At 44.1% G+C, this 19,725-nt stretch overlaps 1 protein-coding gene across 1 annotated transcript in view; it reads right to left on the reverse strand.

Annotated features, from left to right (window-relative positions):
• WNT16 (Wnt family member 16) overlaps positions 1-19,725 on the reverse strand; it is a 28,375-nt gene that overhangs the window by 2,712 nt on the left and 5,938 nt on the right. Inside the window, exon 2 of the mRNA XM_088456135.1 lies at positions 5,086-5,372. Coding sequence (XP_088312261.1) covers positions 5,086-5,372 — 287 coding nt within the window. The remainder of the gene's footprint in view (positions 1-5,085; positions 5,373-19,725) is intronic.

Genomic DNA, 19,725 nt, shown 5'->3' on the forward strand with positions numbered 1-19,725 from the left:
TGACAGCGGAAGCCCGGCAGAGGTAAAGATCCCGATCGCTAATTAGGTAAGTATAACTAACCCTATTTTCCCCCCTAACCCTCCCTTAGGGTTGCATAACCCTAACCTCCCACCCAAGTGCCTAACCCTAAGTCTCCTGGGGGGGTGCCTAACCCTCCCTCCCCCCCCCCCCCCTGTGCGGCCTGGCGCCCAGCTTAACTTCGTTCGGTATGCCGGGGGTCAGGCTCCCGGCGTAGGTCTAAAGACAGGCGTTGGGATTTCAACGCCTGTCAGTACATTGCCGGGATTTGACAGTCGGGAAGCCAGCAGTCGGTATTTAGACTGTCGGCTTCCTGACTACATCCCATGCCAATGGCACTGATCTCCTCAATTGTAGGGGAAATGAAAGCTAGTATTACGTGCAGCAAACTGCACAGGAATGGTGAAGAAATAAGATAAAGAGGAAAGAGTTGCACTAAATGCACAACTCTTATAGCTTTACAATGATTGGCAGTGTGAGCATAACCACAGTCATAGCAACTCAGTACTTAAGGGGTACAGCAGCATTGGAGGCCAGGAGCCAGAAGAAAACATGTGTCTCTTATTCCCCTCCTCAGACAGACTGTATATGTGGAGAAATAATATGACCCAGCAGCTAATGAGCGACATCTGTATGAGATATGTATGTAAATGTAATACATTTGCAGCCAGACAACTATGTCAGACTGGTAAATATGCCCTTAGTACATTACATTGTTGTTTTAAAACAGACACATTGGTACAATACCAGAGCCTTCTGGGATGTAATGGTGCCATGTTTTTCTGGGTGAGGGGGCCTATGGAAATTTGCACACAGACCCCCCCCCCTCCTGTGTTAAAGCACCCCTGGATATAAAGTAATCAGACTTTATATCTCTGCAACCCATTACAGATAAAAGGGTTATTGTTGCATGTGCACAGGCCAGTTATGCTTGCCATATATGCAATTGTAGTAGCCTCCTATTTATTTATCAACAGTTATTTATATGGCGGCAGCATACAATATTCCAATGAGATTTACAATTGGATAAAACTCCTAGGGGTGCAGCCTATTTTTTTTAAGCCTGCACCCCAAAACCCCAATTCTGCACCTTTTCTCGCCATGTATTACATGGAGAAAACTTATCCCCGATTTTTACCAAAGACTTTTCGCACCACAGAAAAGTCTTTGAAATGTAATACGGGGATAATTGAAACAGGCGAAAATGACGTCATCGGTGATAAATTATCGCTGATAATGGGTTTTCGCTCCAAATTGAATACGGGCCTTAATCTCAGAAAAACAACTGCACAAAGCATTTGCCCTTGGCACTTCCCAAAAACATAGCTTGGTACGAATCTATGTATGTATGTATGCAAGTACATTGTGTACAATATATATGGGCTATTTACTAAGCAGTGTTAGGAGACAGACGGAAAAGTGATAAGAAAGTGATAAGATGCCAGCCAATCAGCTCCCAACTGTCATCTCACAGGCTGTGTTTGAAAAATGACAGTTGGGAGCTGATTGGCTGGTACCTTATCACTTTCTTATCATTTTTCACTCTGTCTCCTAACACTGCTTAGTAAATAGACCCCATAATGCTGTATGAGGCATGAAACTATTCATGCATGTTACATGAAATAGTGCCATTGGGATAAATAAAATATACTTCTCATGGCTAGAATTATTCATTGTGTCAGTTTGAAGCAAAAAGCCCCCTGCACTTGCCTATGGTTTTATATAAATAAACCTATACAGTGAACAGAGCTCAGGATGTCAACACAGCATGTGCTCCCACGGAGAAGCAAGGCACAATATGTTTCGCTTTAAGCAGACATAGATAAATAATTAGTATCAACCCTTTTATTTGAAATTAAATGAGACTGCAATGTACTTTTTGAAGAGTAGAAAATATTTACTTTCACTATGAGTTTTCTTTAAAGTTCCATAATTGCCATGTAACAGTGAGAAACCTTACAGAGCTCCATATGAAATGTTTGGTTTAAAAAAAAAAGTTTCTTTTTTCCCAGGAGTTTGCAGTGTTTGTTTTTATGCTGCAATTAGATCACACTGTGGTTTCCTCAAGCTAAGCTGTATTTTTATTGGAAAAATATATCCATTTAACCACATGCTGAAGTCCTCAGCACACTTCTCAGTAAAACCACAGCAGTGTTGTCTTTAAAAATATGAAAACAAGTCCCTGTTACAGTATATGTAAACCCATTTAGGCATTCTTCTGGTTGATGGAATAGAGGGGACTTTATTTGTATTGTGCATGTTGGTTTCATATGTGTCTCAATCACCAAGTCAGAAATTTGGTAAGGGTGACTGATCAGTAATGGAATTGGTGCTAAGAGCTGAGTGAAGGTCACTTTAGCTATGGTTATGTCTAAAGTGAACTGGGCTGAGGGACCTCTATGTGACCCATAACAGTAGCAAAGCTCAGATTGGCACCCAAAATGTACGCTCACCATGTTTCAGGGACTGTTACAATTCCTACTCTATGTCCATGTAGATAGTTAAACTGCAAGCTTAGCGGCCTTACCCCTTCCCCTGACGTTACACGTCCTTCTACCCACTCGGATCTAGCATCAACCCTTTAGCTATTCCTGTTTTACTGTCGTGCTGCAGAAATCAAAAACCCCATGAGCCCAATCATTTATTCCTGTCCTTAGGCAAATCTACTAATCTGAACAAGTACTGTGAAATTCAGATGTATTAGGGCTGATGCAGAGCTGTTGACAAAACTGATTAAATTACTTCTAAAAAAAAAAAAAAGCACAAAAGTAAATGCAAATACGCTTACATGCAGGGCCGTCGCAGTGGAAGTGTAGCATTTTGAATTAGCATTACCTAAGGGGGAGATTTATCAAAGCTTGGATAGAGATAAAGTGAAGAAATTTAAAGTACTAACCAATCAGCAACTAAGGGTGGATACACACCTGCATGATATCGGCCCGATTTGACCGATTTAGCCAAATCGGAACAACAAATCTGGCATATCGTACAGTGTGTAATGCCAATTTGCGTGTACCCGCGGTCGCATGCCATATCATGCGATTGGCTGTGCTGCACAGTCAATCACATGATATCGCATGTGAGCCTGTATATGTTAATGAAGAACAGAACAGTGATTGTTCCATCTTTCATTAATGGGTCTATTTACTAAGCAGTGTTAGGAGACAGAGTGAAAAGTGATAAGAAAGTGATAAGGTGCCAACCAATCAGCTCCCAACTGTCATCTCACAGACTGTTTGAAAAATGACAGTTGGGAGCTGATTGGCTGGTGCCTTATCACTTTCTTATCACTTTTAACTCTGTCTCCTAACACTGCTTAGTAAATAGACCCCTAAATCTTTTAAGTGTGTACCGGCAATTATGTGATGTCCAGGGTGAAGACAAATCGCCCTGAACATCGGCACGATTGCTGGTCGTTTAGGTGTGTACCCAGCCTAACTGTCATTTTTTAAAAGCAGCCTGTAACATGACAACTAAGAGCTGCTTGGTCAGCACTTTATCTCTCTCCAAGACTTGATACATATCCCGCACAATCTCTATACACTTTATCTTTCTTAAAGCTATGACAGCATACATATTTCATTTAATGATATTGACTCATCCTTCTAAAAACTGAGCAATCTGTAAAAAGAGATAGCACCTCCTCTCTTTTCTGTGGTTCTTATGTTTCTTCTCTTTTACAGATCTATTTTTCAACCAGCATTAATAAGCCTAAACTCAGACGAAAACAAGAAAGGCCCTGTTACTTATTCACTCAATTTACCAGTAGTACTAGGTATACAAGAGATAAGTAGTGATGGTAGCATGTTAAAAGTACAGTATATTAGATTAATAGGGGACATGAAATGTAAATAAGTCCCAAGCTTTGTGAATATCCCCTTAAGGACGTTTACAGCTACTATGATGTAGGCAAATACATTTGTTTAGTCCTTAGTGAGATTGTGCAGGGAAACATAATACACAGAGCATGCGCAGACTCTATGTCACACATGCAAATTCAGGCTTGCCGACATTTAGCTCCCTCCTTCTGGGAGGGAGCTATCGGGCTTACAGGGCTGGGGGCGTGAAGCAGTCAAAGGGAGCGGGGCCCGGCACCTGAGGTGGCGTTGGGGGAGGAGCATTTTGGCGTGACAGCACGATCGCATCATCGTGGCTCCGCCCCTGGCTGCACAATGCCGTGATTAATGGCATTGTGCAGCCGGGGGCGGAGCCACGATGGCGTGATTCAGCGCGAATTGCGTCACCGGCCCCCCTGCTGCCGGGGTTTTTACTTAAAAGCACGGGGGGGTGCGGACACATCACCGGGGCCAGGAGGATTGCTTGCCTTCCCGGGGGGTCGGGAGCGGCACCCGATTTTAGGGAGGCTCCCGACCAAATCGGGAGGGTAGGCAAGTATGTGCAAATTACAAACCAGCAAACAGAGAACTATGAAAAGAAGTCTCTGTTAAACTAGTGGGAAATGTAATCTCAGGAGATAAGCCAATCTGATGGGGTGATTATTTGATTGGGCCTTGCAGCAGTTTTAATGAGCAAGGCTTTCCATCTAGCTGCTGTGTTATGAGCATTATTGTAAGCATCACTTTATGGGGCCCATTTATTAATTATCTTGTTTTTGATGCGATAATTATAATTTCTTATCACTGCTATTTACAGCAATTAGAAATTAAGTACCGCCCTGATGTATCATAGTTCACATTTAGGGACGGGTCTCCGAATCCCTCTGTAGTTATTTTGTGCGGTAAGTAGCCCATAGACTACAATGGCTAATGCCATCTTTGGGATGGCATTAGCTACCAGGGCCAAGTTCCGGTACAGTAGTGTGGAAACTATAGAAATCTGAATACTGCAAAGTGATGACGTTCAGTTTTTTTCTTGTTCTTTTATTTTTTTACATTTTGTATGTATTTGTTTAAACAATATTATTAGCAACTTAAACGAGCTGTATGAGACATATAAGCAGCCTACACTGCTGTACTATCACCAGGAATGTCTGAAACTGATACCAAACTGACTGGACATTCATTAAGCACTGTAATGGTATGATAAATATTTTAGAAACAACTTACCACTGCTCAGTTCATAGCCGAAGGTTGAATGAGCTGATGCTAATGATGATGATAAAAAAGAAAATGAAAACGATGGACTGGAGGTGTAAATAGATGGTAAAATAGAGCAGTTCCACCTTTCATGTTTGAACTGGTTCCTGCACTCTTGAATTCCCAGTCTGGCGCCCTCACGGATGCTGGACAACAAATACGGCTTCTTTTTACACATGTCCTTTTGCTGCACGCTTAGAGGGAGGTTGCTGCAACCAAGCTTCTCTGGGAACCCGAAAGATGTGACACCCAACCACCTGCAATTAAAAATATTGCTGAAATGTTGCATATTAACAGCTATACTAAATGGACTCCTTACTGCACATCAACTACATTAAAGTCTAAATAATCCTCTATAGCAAGCAAAGCTGATCGGAGGACGGGCTCTCCCCTGAGGGGTCTATTCAGCAATGATTTTTTTTTACATAACAAAATATGGAAACTATGATTTACATATTTTCTATGTAAATCCCCTATTCAGCAATGGGATAATGTAGAAGATAACGCAGTTATCTTCTCCATTGATTGCCATCTCACTGAGTACCGCATCGAAGGGATCAGCCATTGATCTCTACAGTGCTTTAGTGCTTTTTGCTATTCAGCAAAGCACAAAGTGTTAAATCACTCGATAAATCATTATTTTATATAACACCATCTCAGAATGGCTTTATATGAAGAAAATACTTAAATATCCCAAAAACTGCAGGGACAGAGGAAACTTTTCCCATAAGTCCCTGCAGTGGCGTGCTGGGCCGGGGGGCAGGGTGCCATGTGCCCCCCGGGCCGCAGCGTCATGCGGGCCGCGGTGCAGACTGTGTCACTGTGACACAGACTGCACCGCGTGTGTAGCGCTGACCGGACGGATTTCGGTCAGCGCTACACAGCACAAACACACAGCCGCCGGAGCCGGCAGCTGTGTGTTTGCTTTAGCAGCTGATGAGAGTCAGACAGACTCTCATCGGCTGCTGCTCCCACTGCCGGAGCCGGACATCTTCCGGCTCCCACAGTGGGTAATGGGAGTGACGCGTCACTCCCATGATGCGTCACTCCCACAATGCAAAGCGGCGGACGGAGGAGCTGATCTCGGTGGCGGGAGCAGGAGCGGGTGTCAGGTAAGTGTGTTTTTTTTTTTACTATGTCTCTACTGCGGGGGGAGACGGACTACTGGGAGCACTACAAGGGGGGGACTCCTGGGGGCACTACAAGGGGGGACTCCTGGGGGCACTACAAGGGTTGGATTCCTGGGGGCATTACAAGGGGGGGACTCCTGGGAGCACTACAAGGGGGGGACTCCTGGGAGCACTACAAGGGGGGGGACTCCTGGGAGCACTACAAGGGGGGGACTCCTTGGGGCACTACAAGGGGGGGACTCCTGGGGGCACTACAAGGGGGGACTCCTGGGGGCACTACAAGGGGGGGAATAGTACTGGGAGCACTACAAGGGCGGTACTACTACTACTGGGGGCACTACAAGGGCAGGACTACTACTACTGGGGGCACTACAAGGGGGGGACTACTACTGGGGGCACTACAAGGGGGGGACTACTACTGGGGGCACTACAAGGGGGGGACTACTACTGGGGGGGACTACTACTAGGGGCACTACAAGGGGAGGGGACTACTACTAGGGGCATTGCATAGGGGGAGGGGACTACTACTAGGGGCACTACATAGGGGGGAGGGGACTACCACTGGGGCCACTGCATCGAGGGACCACTGCTGGGGGCTCTATATAAAGGGCAATAGTGGGGGTACTGCATAGGGGGAAGACTACAACTGGGGCCACTATTTAAGGGGCACTGCATAAGGGTTACCACTACTGGGGGCACTATATAAGGGGCTTACTACTGGGGGTACAAGGGGCACTGCATAGGGGGGATCACTACTGGGGGCACTACTCGAAGCCTGCATAAGGGTGTCCTCCTGTGGCACAGGGTGGCACTGCATATGGGCACTACGACAGGGGGCTGCCCCATATCTTTATTTTTACCTTACATTAATCCCATATGGACCCGCCTCCTCCCTAGAACACTTGAGGGGGGGGGCGCCGTAGCACGCACGTTCTTTCGGGCACCCTGGCTACACGCTACTCCTCTACCAGGGCCGCCTGCATGCATTTGCCCCCCAGGCTAAAAGTTGCCAGCCAGCCCCTGAGTCCCTGTAGCATTTTGTAAGCCCGCCCAGTCTCCATCCCTGCATTCCAGTGACTGCAAACAGGTAAGTCCACCTAGAGCCTGTCAAACCTGCCTAAATAGATAGACATGTGTATACAGGCTTTATATTAGTCTGTATACATTTATATTTATGTGCTATTATATTTAACATTTACATATAAATGTTAAATATAAAAGCACATAAATATACATGTATGCAGGCTAATATAAAGCCTGTGTACACGTCAATCAATTTGGACAGGCAGTATTTGGATTTACCCGTCGGCGGTCACCGCAAGCAGGGACGGAATCCCGTAAACAATGCTTTCTGTAGCATCGCAGGGACAGCATGTTACTGCAACCGAAGTCCCTGCACAAAATATTGCTGAATAGCAGCCATAAATTGTCATAATTGATAAAAACTCATGACGATGTTGCCCGATAGTATTCTGGGCAACATCGTCACTCTTGCCAAATAGACCTACTTTTCAGAGCATAATACTTATTTGCTCTGGTGGATTGGTGTCTGCCGCCATAAATCACGGCAAGTTATAAACATAATTTCCGCAGGGCCATGGGAAATATTGATGAATAGGACCCGTAGAGTTTATCATAAAGGAATGCATAAACTCCATGACTCACACAAAATATGCACATGGTGCAAACCAAGCTATTGAGTTTTATAGTGCAGAGTAATATGTATAACTTCTGTATTAAACCAGCAGATTACAAACCAGAGTGCTGGTTTTGTGGCATCAAGCAGGAGATCATAACACCACACAGAAACCCCATTTGGTTTGCACCTTTTAAAATCTAATGGATATTTATGCAAACTGCAGTTTAATAAATTATGTGATTTGAAAAATGCATGCATGGTGGTTTATAATCAAGTAAAGTAAACTTTCCCATACCTTGATATTGTATTAGTATTAACTTTTTTTATATATATAAAAGGATACCATATTCTCAATGCTGTACAATCAGAGAACCCTATACAGTCCTTGTCCCAGGTGGGGACACTGTGTAATGTCCCTACCACTGGCACAAAGAAATACACAAACCAATAAATCAATTCAGTAAGAAGCTATTTAACATGTTAATATGTATTTGGATGATGTGACTATAAACATTAGAACATAAAAGGTAACAAATACAGAATAAACATGCAAAATCCATGGTAAGCGTTATGCACATACAGTAAAGGTGCCCACACACTAGGCGTTCAGGTCATGATCCGATATCGTGTCCGATTTCTCCCCCTGCAGTCGTGGGCACGATTTGGTGTTAAAAACAATCCAAATTGACCCACGATCTATCGTGCATCCTATACTATTCCAGTGCATCGTGATAAGATTTTCAGATATTGCCTGCAGTACGCAAGATCTGAAGATGCGATGTACGACCAGCGGGTACGCACATCGGCATCGTAATCGTGAGTAGAGACTCACGATTAGGACATACTTTACACGATCTGTCGTGCCGATGCGTCAGAATCGGGCTGATCGTGTAAAATATTGCCTATTGTGTGTGTGGGCAAGTACAATTTGCAATCTGATCTCCATTATCAGAGATTTTAGAAAAAAAATTAACTTTCTTTCAGTGTATGCCAATATGCAATACATGGTTTAGTGGTCATGCATGGCAACCTGATCAGTAGTGTCAGTGTATGGGGACCAGAACCTACAAACTTGGGGCTACTGGTCTCACAACCTATTAGCAGAGTAGCAGTAGCAAAGATATGCAGCAGAATGACACTGGGTGGAATTAAGGTTATGTAAATAAATAACAGTCCACAAACTGGGTCAGATTGTATAAGGTGTTAAATGTCTTGCACAGTATGTTGGTGCTGGTGGCGGTTAGTCCACAGATGGTACAGCTTAACCAGCTCTTAGGTTTATTGAACCAGATAGAACAATTACTAGTATAAGACAAAGGAATAGAACAGGTGTACAGATAGTAGTATTGATGCAGCCTGGAGCAAATGGGTATCGCTGGTATTGTAGTGTGCTGGGTGTGCCAGAGTGGTAAAAACACTGGTGGATAGTAGCACTATGCCCCTCTGCTGTAGCAGTGGTGAAGATATAGTATATTGGCAGTACTCTGTGGACTCTAGGCTGGTATATCTGCGTGAGGCCTCCTGTTAAGGTCCAACAGGTCCAAGAGATCACCAGCTCAGTTACCTATTACACTGAGGATGAAGGCAGCGCAGGAGCACTCCTCATCCAACACCCCCTCACTCGATATTGCCTCTCATCACATGACACAACGAGAGCGTCACACACTTTGACATCTCACCTGTAATGGGAAACAAGGAGGATTATGCAAACATAACATTACTCAGCAAGAAAATATATCAACATTCAAATATGTTCCAGACCACATCCCTGCAAGAAAACATCTATTAGCTCCCTAACAAAGTGATGTCTGTTAGCAATGTTGATGGCCTTCTGTGAAACAGATACATTCAAGTTATACTTAAATAGTAGAATATTTACTAAAGGTTGATTTTAATTAATTTAAAATCATTCAGAAAATCGATCAACATTGAAGTTGTGTTTCTGGGGCTAAATCACACATTTACTAATACTTATAAAAACAAATAAAAAAATTGTCTGTTAGTAAATGTGTGATTTAGCCCCAGAAAAACAACATCGATGTTGATCAATTTTAATCGATTTTAAATCGATCAAAATCAATTAAAATTGATATTTAGTAAATATATCCCTTAGTGTTAACAGCAGGTAAGGCAGTTGGACACAGAATCTTTGATACTTTCATGCTTCCCAGACACTTGTCTTTAACTTCAGGACTTATGGTAGATTTATATTCTTTTCCAATGACAACTTGGATTTGGGTCATGAAGTGTCTGAGTTACACAGTAAACAAGTCCAGCCAACTATTCACTATACTTTCTCTGAGGTTTCCCCTTGTTTCTCCTCATGGAACTTCGAATGGTTAGCAGTATTCAATGTCTCATTCTCTGACACACTTTCAGCTACAGGCATGTGTAGCAACACAAATCTCTGTGGTTGTACAGGGCCGAAACCAGGATATCTGTCACCCGGTGCAAGGCAGTAATTTTGCGCCCCCTAACTTCCCGTACCTGGATTTAGGTCCTTGCTCCTCCATAAGGCAGTGCACTAGTCAGACGTCCCTGGTATAGTGACTTACATTATTCCACACACCATAATGCCCATTACACATTATGCAACACACTGTAATGCCTTTTACCAAAGTGTCACTTACATATATGCCCGACACCATTTTATGCCCCACAGTAAGGCTTCTAATTACTTTAAAATTACCTGCTTGTTGTCCGGGGTTTTATGCTCATTATGAGGGGTTCCATGCTCGTTGTCGGGGGTTTCATGCTCGTTGCCATGGGGTTTATGCTCATTGCCAGGGGGTTTCACGGGAGAAGATGCAGCATTCTGCATCTTCTACCAGGAAGCGCCAGCGTTCCCAGCACTTCCGGGAACGCTATGTGCATTGCGCTAGTCTAACAGACACTAGAGGTTCAGTAGGACCTCTAGCATCTGCCTTCTTCTTGGCGGCGGGCATTTTTGGATGCCCGTTTTCAGCAGAGCCCGTGCGGACAGAGCCGTCCACATGGAATCTGCAGCCCCCAAGTCCCCGCGCACTACAAGACTGCGTGGGGTGTGCAGGGACTAAGTTAGCCCTTTTTCACCCCCTGCATTCTGGCACCCGGTGCACGTGCACCTCTAGCCCAACCCCCAGTTGCGGCCCTGGGTTGTACAATATTCAGGCTATCTTTAGCTGAAGTAGTCTCGTGAAACACAACATCTCTTGACAGTTGGAGCTTTTTCTTGTTAGGGTCCCATAGATGGTAACCTTTGCTCTGTTTACAGTATTCTAACTTGATGTACTCGATAGACTTAAGATCAAGTTTGTATCTTCTCTCTTTAAATACATGAGAATAAGCTCTGCTTCCAAATACAGGTAAATGACTGATGTTTGATTTTTTTAACAGTCCATTCCTCCAATGGTGACTTGTCATGGACTGCCACTGTAGGTGATAGATTTTTGAAGAAAACATCTGTTTGTACTGCTTGGCTCAAAATCTTTTGTCATGATAAATTGAGTTCTTTCAGCTATTGTCCTATTCACTCTTTCACATTCTGCTCTGGTGTATAGGAATTAGTTAGCTGATGTTGTATGCCAACTTCTCTAAGGTAGTTGGCTAGATCTTTATTCTCGCATTCGCCGCCATTGTCTGATCTCAGTACCTTCAGTTTTAGACCTGTTTGGTTTTGTATATGATTCTTGTACACTTTGAACTTAGGGCTTGATTCAGAGCCGCTCGCTATTTGCGAGCGCACGCTCTGAATCAGGGCATCCCTATTTTTTTTAATACCGGCCTCCAGGCCGCTTGCACTGCTGTGGGTGACCACCCACAGCTTGTGTGTGTGGCCTGGCTATGGTCGCAATTATCGCGACCATCGGTATTGCGAGGAGACCCTTTTGGTAGGGTCTCAGCACTCGCAATACCAAGTTGACTTCCAGCTCTAATAGAGCCGGAAGTCCACTACTGGCATCACGAGTGATGTCAGTAGGGCCACCCACAAATGGCAGGCGTTCCTTTGGGAACACCTCTGTTTGTTCAGCCACCCCCCCTACCCGCCTACAAAACGGGGCAAGCTGTCGATCAACATCGACAGCCGCCCCGTTTTGCTGCGAGCTCCGGAGCGAGTGAAGGTATCACTCGCTATGGGGCTTGTGCACGCACATTGCCCATGCTGTGCGTGCGCACTGGGCCACCATTGACCTGCTTACGAGTGCAATGCGCTTGCGAGTGGGTCTGAATCAGGCCCTTACTTCTTACTTAATTTTTGCTCTTCAGGAAATAAACATATCATCTTTGCAGCATCAACGATGAGTGTCATGAAGTAATGTTTCCCACTCATGGATTATATCTCCATTGGTCCACACACATCAATATGCACTAATTAATTTCCTATGGCACTTGTGCTCTGGATGCAAATTTGAGAAAGGTGCAAAGTGTTTGCTTGCTCTTTTTTGCAGCTTTCACATGTTGGTCTTACAAGATTGTCCATTTGCATCCCAGTCGCCATACCACTTTGATGCTTCTGTATATTGTCATAACCTAGGTGTCCAAGCCTCCTATACCACAGCTCCATTGACTGGTTGGATTCAGCAGCTACCACTGCAATACGCCACTCCACTGTGTCTAGGGTATATAGTTGTTGGTACAGAGTTACTGCAGCAACCACAGTACTTTTTTGGTTTTATACAACATACTGACCCTTTGCAAATTGGACTCTGTATCCTCTCCTCTCAAGTACACTGATGGCAATTCCACATTCCCCCTCTCTGACTTTCTCTCTTTTAACTTATCCCTCTCTCCTTCCCCACCTTTACCTCCTAAGGCTACCATTACTAAGCGTAACATTGAGGCTATTGACACTGTTGCTTTTTCCTCTCTGCTGGACTCGCTTCTTTCACCTATCCCTTCTCTCTCTTGTCCTGAACAAGCCACTTCCCTGTACAATGCCTCCCTTACTTCTGCTCTTGACTCTGTTGCTCCGGCAATAACTACTCACCCTCACAGATCCACACCACAACCCTAGCATTCCAAATGCACTAGATACCTGCAGAAGTGTTCAAGAATTGCTGAGCGCCAGTGGAGGAAATCGCGCTCTATGGCAGACTTCCTCCATTTCAAATTTATTCTCTCATCCTACAGTGCTGCCCTGTCCCTCTCCAAACAATCATATTTCAAGAACCTCATCTCCTCCCAGTTCACAAACCCCCGGCGTCTCTTTGCCACTTTCAACTCCCTCCTCTGCCCTTGTCCTCCTCGCCTCCCCTCCTCGCTCTCTGCCCTTGACTTTGCCACCTACTTTACATCTAAAATTGACTCCATACCTGAAGACGTCTTATCCTATCAGACCCTCAGCACTCCTGCCCCTCCCTTCCCTGACCACCCCTCCCCCTCTGTCTCACCAACTCTGACATCCTTCTCCCCTGTTTCTGGAGAGGAAGTCATGGCCCTCATCCGGTCCTCCCCTCCTTCCACCTCCCCCCTTGACCCTATCCCTTCCCGTCTCCTCTGTTACCTGCCTCCCTCTGCCTGTTCCCATCTGGCCCACCTCCTCAATCTCTCCCTATTATCTGGCACTGTCCCTTCTGCATTCAAACATGCCCTTGTCTCCCCCATACTTAAAACACCTACCATGGATCCTAACATATTCTCCAACTACCGACCCATCTCTCTCCTCCCTTTTGCTTCCAAACTCCTTGAGCATATTGTTTACAACCACCTTACCACCTTTCTTTCTTCCCACTCTCTCCTTGACTCATTTCAGTATGGCTTCCGTTCTCTCCACTCCACTGAAACTGCCCTCACAAAAGTCAGCAATGACCTCCTTGCTGCCAAATCCAAGGGCCACTACTCTCTGCTCATGCTCCTTGACCTCTCTGCTGCATTTGACACTGTAGACCACCCTATCCTCCTGCAAATCCTTCACTCTCTTGGTTTCCATGGCATTGCCCTCTCCTGGCTGTCCTCCTACCTCTCTGATCGTTCCTTCTCTGTCTCCTTTCAGGACTCCTCTTCCCCCCCACTTCCACTAACAGTAGGAGTTCCCCAAGGTTCTGTTCTTGGACCTCTCCTTTTCTCCCTATATACGTCCTCTCTAGGTGAACTCATTAACTCTTTTGACCTCCAATATCATCTCTATGCTGATGATACTCAAATTTACCTTTCCACCCCTGACCTCTCCCCCTTGCTTCTTACCCGTATCTCCAACTGTCTCTCTGCTATCTCTTCATGGATGTCCCAGCGCTTTCTCAAACTTAACATGTCTAAGACTGAGCTGATCATCTTCCCACCCTCTTCCATTACCTCACTTCCCACAATTTCTTTATCTATTGATGGCACAACTATCTCCTCTATCCCCAAAGTGCGCTGTTTTGGAATTATTCTTGACTCCTCCCTCTCCTTTAAACCACACATTCAGCACCTCTCGCAAGTCCTGCCACTTCCACCTAAAAAATATTTCCAGGATTAGACCCTTCCTCACCCAGGATGCCACTAAAACCCTCATCCACTCACTGGTCATCTCCAGATTGGACTACTGTAACCTTCTCCTAGCTGGCCTCCCAGTCTCCCACCTCTCTCCACTACAATCGATCCTCAATGCTGTTGCTCGGCTCATCTTCCTCTCCAGATGTTCTACATCTGCTTCCCCTCTCCTTCAAGCCCTACACTGGCTTCCCTTCAGATGCCAATTCAAGGTTCTTACACTCGCCTACAAAGCCCTCACTAAATCCTCCCCCACATACATTTCTGACCTTCTCTCCCTTCACACTCCCGCCCATCCACTTCGCTCAACAAATGCATGCCGCCTCTCTTGCCAACTGATTACTTCCTCGCACTACCCCCTCCAAGATTTTGCCTGTGCTGCTCCCTACCTTTGGAACTCTCTCCCTCTCCCTATCAGACTCTCCACCTCACTGCATATCTTCAAACGGGCTCTCAAGTCTCACTACTTCATCAAGGCCTTCCAGCTCTCATCCTAACCCACATATACTCTCTCCTCCCTATGTTCCCCCTTCTGTGTCACGCCTGTCTGTCTGCCCCTCCCCTTTAGAATGTAAGCTCTCATGAGCAGGGACCTCTTCCCTCATGTGCTTCTCCTTACACTTTCTTCTACTCCTTACTCCCCATAAGGGCACCTAACACGTCTCTGCCAACTCCCTGCTGCTTATTGTGAGTGTTTTAATCACTATTGAATCAATGTATATAATGTCCTTCACTGTACTGTAAGTTACTTGTTTGTTTTTTTGGGGGGTTTTGTTCACTTTTTACTTTTATGTACTATGTAAGGTGCTGCAGAACACTTGTGGCGCCATATAAAGAAAGGATAATAATAATAATAATAATAATAATAATTAGTTCCATTGTTGGAGAAAGCGCAAGGCGATGTGAGTGGGCAGCAATGTGAACTAGTGAGGGATACAGTGAAGTCTCTCTGGCGACACTGGACTCAATGGCTAAATATTCTTGGCAAAGCGCTACGGAATATGTGTGCGTTATATAAATAACTGGCAATAAATAAAATAGATAAAAGCTTCACTTTTTGCACTTTTCACTATCCCCATCAAGGTCTTTGTGGTAAATAGGTTAGTGCCAGAAAGATCAGATTTCTCCGGCAATAACACTTATATAAATCGGAGAAAATGCTCCAATAGCTGTTCTATGGAGAAAACTGGCATTTTCTCTGGAGAATTGGCTGATCACAGTTTAATAATTAGACTCCTAATGAATTATTGGCAGATATCAGAGAAAAAGAATTGTTGAGTAATTGTGTGGTGGGGGAATACAGTTTTGCATCAGTTGCCATGTTAGTAAATAAAAGTGAGTAAAAATGATGTCAGATAAAACATTCAAACACAATCAATATTATCTGCAGTTCCTTGTGCCATTAGAATGCTCTACCTTTTGTATATGGGGAGATGTGTCAAACTTTCTAAAGAGAACAAGTGGAGAAGTTGTCCATAGCAACCAGTCAGCTTGTAGCTACCATTTATCAAGTACATTCTACAAAATGATAGGTAGAAGCTGATTGGTTGCTAAGGGTAACTGCTCCACCTGTCCTCCATGAAAGGTTTGATACATCTCTCTCATATATGAGGTAAAGCGCTCTAATAGGACAAGGAACTGCATCTGGATAAGAATATAAATCTGCTCTTTATACTCCAAACAATAATAGTAAAAGCTCAGAAGTGCCAAAAATATATATAATAATTACAAACAACAATAATAAAACATTTTTTATTGTACATAAATAATAAATTTAAAATGTATCAACCACTTATGTAGAAATGGTGTGCTGAGGAAATGATATAGAGACTCTCATATGTTTGCCCGGAATTCTCTTTGGAGCACTTAGTGTTCAGGTTACTGTTCACCTTACCAACATTGTGTTTGATAAATTATCCCAATTTATAAGATATGATACAGAACCAAAGACGTAATCCATGTGGACTTTGAAGTTGAAAATATCTGTTTTTAACAAAAGAAACAGTTAATTGGTCATATGTTAATAGACCTTTCTTGTGGAACTCCTGTGGCTCTATGCAGCCTCCCATAGGTTCCTGAGTGGGATGTTGTTATCAGACCAGCAGACGGCATGCCGCCGGTCTGAATCCCGACACAGGACTTAAGATAGGCGTAGGAATACTGACGCCTATCTTAATCCTGATGCTGAAATCCAGAAGGATGCCAGCCCGATCGAGGTAGGTCTGGGATGCTCTTAGCTGTTAGCCGCAGGGGGGGGGGGGTGTTAGCTTTAGGCAGCCTAGCGGGGTTAGGCTTTGGGGGGGTAGTGTTAGGCACCACTGTGGGGGTTAGGGTTAGGCACTAAGGGGGGAGACTTAGTGCGTAAACCTAACTAGTAAGGTTAGAGTTAGGGTGTGGCATGGGTTAGGCTACAAGAAGGGAGGGTTAGGGGGAGAAGGGTAAGTATACTTACCTGACCCCTGTTGGGATACCAACCATCGGGATGCCGCTGTCGGTATTTTGACAGAAGGCATCCCAACAGCTGGCATTACATACCGATTCCTTCTGAGTCCCTCCTGTGTATCAAATCTGTGATCCACACTAGTTAGCAGCCACAGTAGATAACCATCCAGACAGTACTTTGGAACGGGAGCAGTGTTAGTCCAGTGTAGGTGAATGATCACAGGTTTGCAAAGAGAGTACCAGCTGGTAATAACGAAACACTTCTCTGCTGGTGTGTTTCTGTGTAACACTTTAATCAAAGGAAGAGCAGTAAGGAACTATATCTCCCACACACCATACTGTGTCACTACTGCCGATACTCTCTATACAAAAATTATATTAAGCCAGTCTTAAAGCACATCACCACCCACAAAGTAAATCTTTGGTTACCTGTCACCTCCTTGCAGCTAACAAAACTGTATGGGTGACATGCTACCAGTACTAGTGCTGCGCAGGGCCTCCTCTCTACTGTTGCTCTGTGAAATAGTAACCTGTGTTAGAAACAAACAGCTTGTCATGCCTCCATTAACCCCTGATGTCAGCATAAAGAGAAGAACAGTAGAGCACTGATGGTGTGAGCAGTACTAAAATGTCTACGTCACTGTCACTGATGTTGGGTGACCACCTTTCTGCTAGTTGGGGGCAGGGAGTTGTTTAGGTTTTCTATTCCATATGATACTTTTTATTTGTTTATTTATATATTTTTTTAAACAGTGTGACCATGAGTTTTATTAATGGCATACCTGCTAACTGCTTCTTCAATTATTTTTCCAGTGTTTATGTAGCAAACCTACAAAATGACTTCTTACTGGATGCAGTCATATTGTGGGTTGGCAGTAAAAGAGAGAAGGGAAATATTTATTTACTTACTTACTTATACCCCTTTCAGACATACAACTCGGGAAATTTCCTGCTCAGACCCACAAATTTCTGCTGTGCAAATCCTGGGTATTTGGTTGAGACCCCCCTTTCACACTACAGTGTCTACCCGGGAAATTCCCAGGTAGACTCCTTTCAGACATAAGCCGGGTTTTTCTGCTTACCTGCCTCTCCTCTTCTGTCTGCTTCTCCTAGCCTATCCCCTCTCCGGCTGGCACTGATTATGTCATTGATGTCATCATTGGGATGCCGGAAGCCGGCCAATCAAAATGCTGCATTTTGTATTTTTTTATTTTATTATTTAATTATTTGTTTTAATTCTTTTATTGCCCTGGTGGTCCAGCGGGAGTAAGGGTGGCCCACTATTGCTGAGACCAGTCGGCGGTCTCCAGCGCAGGCGGGTGTTCCCAGCGTCCGGCTGGGGTCTAGTGTCGCTGACTCCATCAACAGCGACACAGCCACCGGTGCAGGGGTGGTGAGAGGCAGCGCTGAGCATCCTATTGGATGCTCTGCACTGCCAACTCTATGTAAAAGCTGCTCGGTGCAGCCTGGGAGTAGTAAATTCCCGGGAAGCACCATTCAGACATAAGCAGGGTAATTTCCCAGGACTTAAGTCCCGGGAAATTCCCTGGTCATTTCAAGGGTCGGATACCCTGGGAACGCGCTCCCGGATAGGTACCTTGCAGACATACGTGGCAACCCGGGAATTTGGCTTAGGCAGGCCAAATTCCCGGGATTCTCGATATGTCTGAAAGGGGTATAATGTGTTCTTCCTCATAAAACACCATTATTATTCTGTACTGAGCAGCAATAATAGTAGTGCGTGCTTAGGCTGATACAACTTTTAAGCGCAAAATACACTTTTCATTACTGTACATGTGCAGAAAAGTTGCGTATGGGCCAATCCATATGTAGGGACAGGCGTATCCTGTGCTGCTAGCGTATTTTACTGAAAATATGCATTGTATATATTAAGACTGGGTACACACCCAATGCTCCATACACACGTAAAGATTTTCTGTCCAACCATCCAACTAGTTGATTGGTTGGAATGAAAATCTGGTAAGGTATGAAAGCAAATGACAATCTGCAATTTGCTCCCAAACAGCGGAAAATGGACAAAAACTGTTGTTTGAACAAATTGTTTAGATCAAACATTTAACAAACTTGTCTGACGACCATTTTCATCTTTTTTCTGGCATTTAGGAGCTAATTACTTATCATCATTTACTCCCATACGTTACCAGATTTTCATTCCAACCAATCAACTAGTTGGATGGTTGAACAGAAAATCTTTAGGTGTGTACCAGAGTTGTAGGCATCTTAAGATACCCGTGGATGCAATTTATGTCTGCAATTTAGATGTAAACAGTGTCCAGCTCTACATCAGAGGCTTATCAATAAATGTTTCTGCTAAATCTTGTTACAGATGTGTTACTAAGAAAATGCATATTTATGGATGAAATTAATTACAAGGTGAATAAATTTGCAAAGTTTTATCAAATTCAGAAACATAATTTTGTAATGCCCTAATACTCATTCCATAAATAACTTGGCCCTCTTTGTGGCATTAACCTAATTACACTGCCTTCTTTGTCAAGTCTAATTAGATTTTAACAATGTGTTAAGTGCATTGTAGGAGATGTTTTCTACCGTCACCAAACCTGTGTTCCCTGGGGCCCTTACTATATAATAGCAGCTGTAAGTGCTGTTCAGTACATTTTCCTGAATAAGAACAAGTCATCACATCTGTCTGGATGTGCAATAACAACTCTTTATGAGCTGGTTCTTCCATCTATGTAGGTATACATGCCTTACAGTATACTTATTCTGTTGCATACTGCCATTGGTCTAACTTTTATAATCCATGCTGCTTTGAATGAATGTAAGCAGCAGCCTTTTAGTTTCTATGCACAGATTACCGTTATTGCTGGAGTGTTTCTATATACATACTACAATTTACCTGCTGAACAGGCGTCCTGTAGGCTACTCAGCTTCATCCCCTCCACACTGCATTTAAATATGAGTCAG

This window comes from Taudactylus pleione, unplaced genomic scaffold, assembly GCF_031769625.1.
Source record: "Taudactylus pleione unplaced genomic scaffold, aTauple2 ptg000041l, whole genome shotgun sequence".
Taxonomy (NCBI): domain Eukaryota; kingdom Metazoa; phylum Chordata; class Amphibia; order Anura; family Myobatrachidae; genus Taudactylus; species Taudactylus pleione.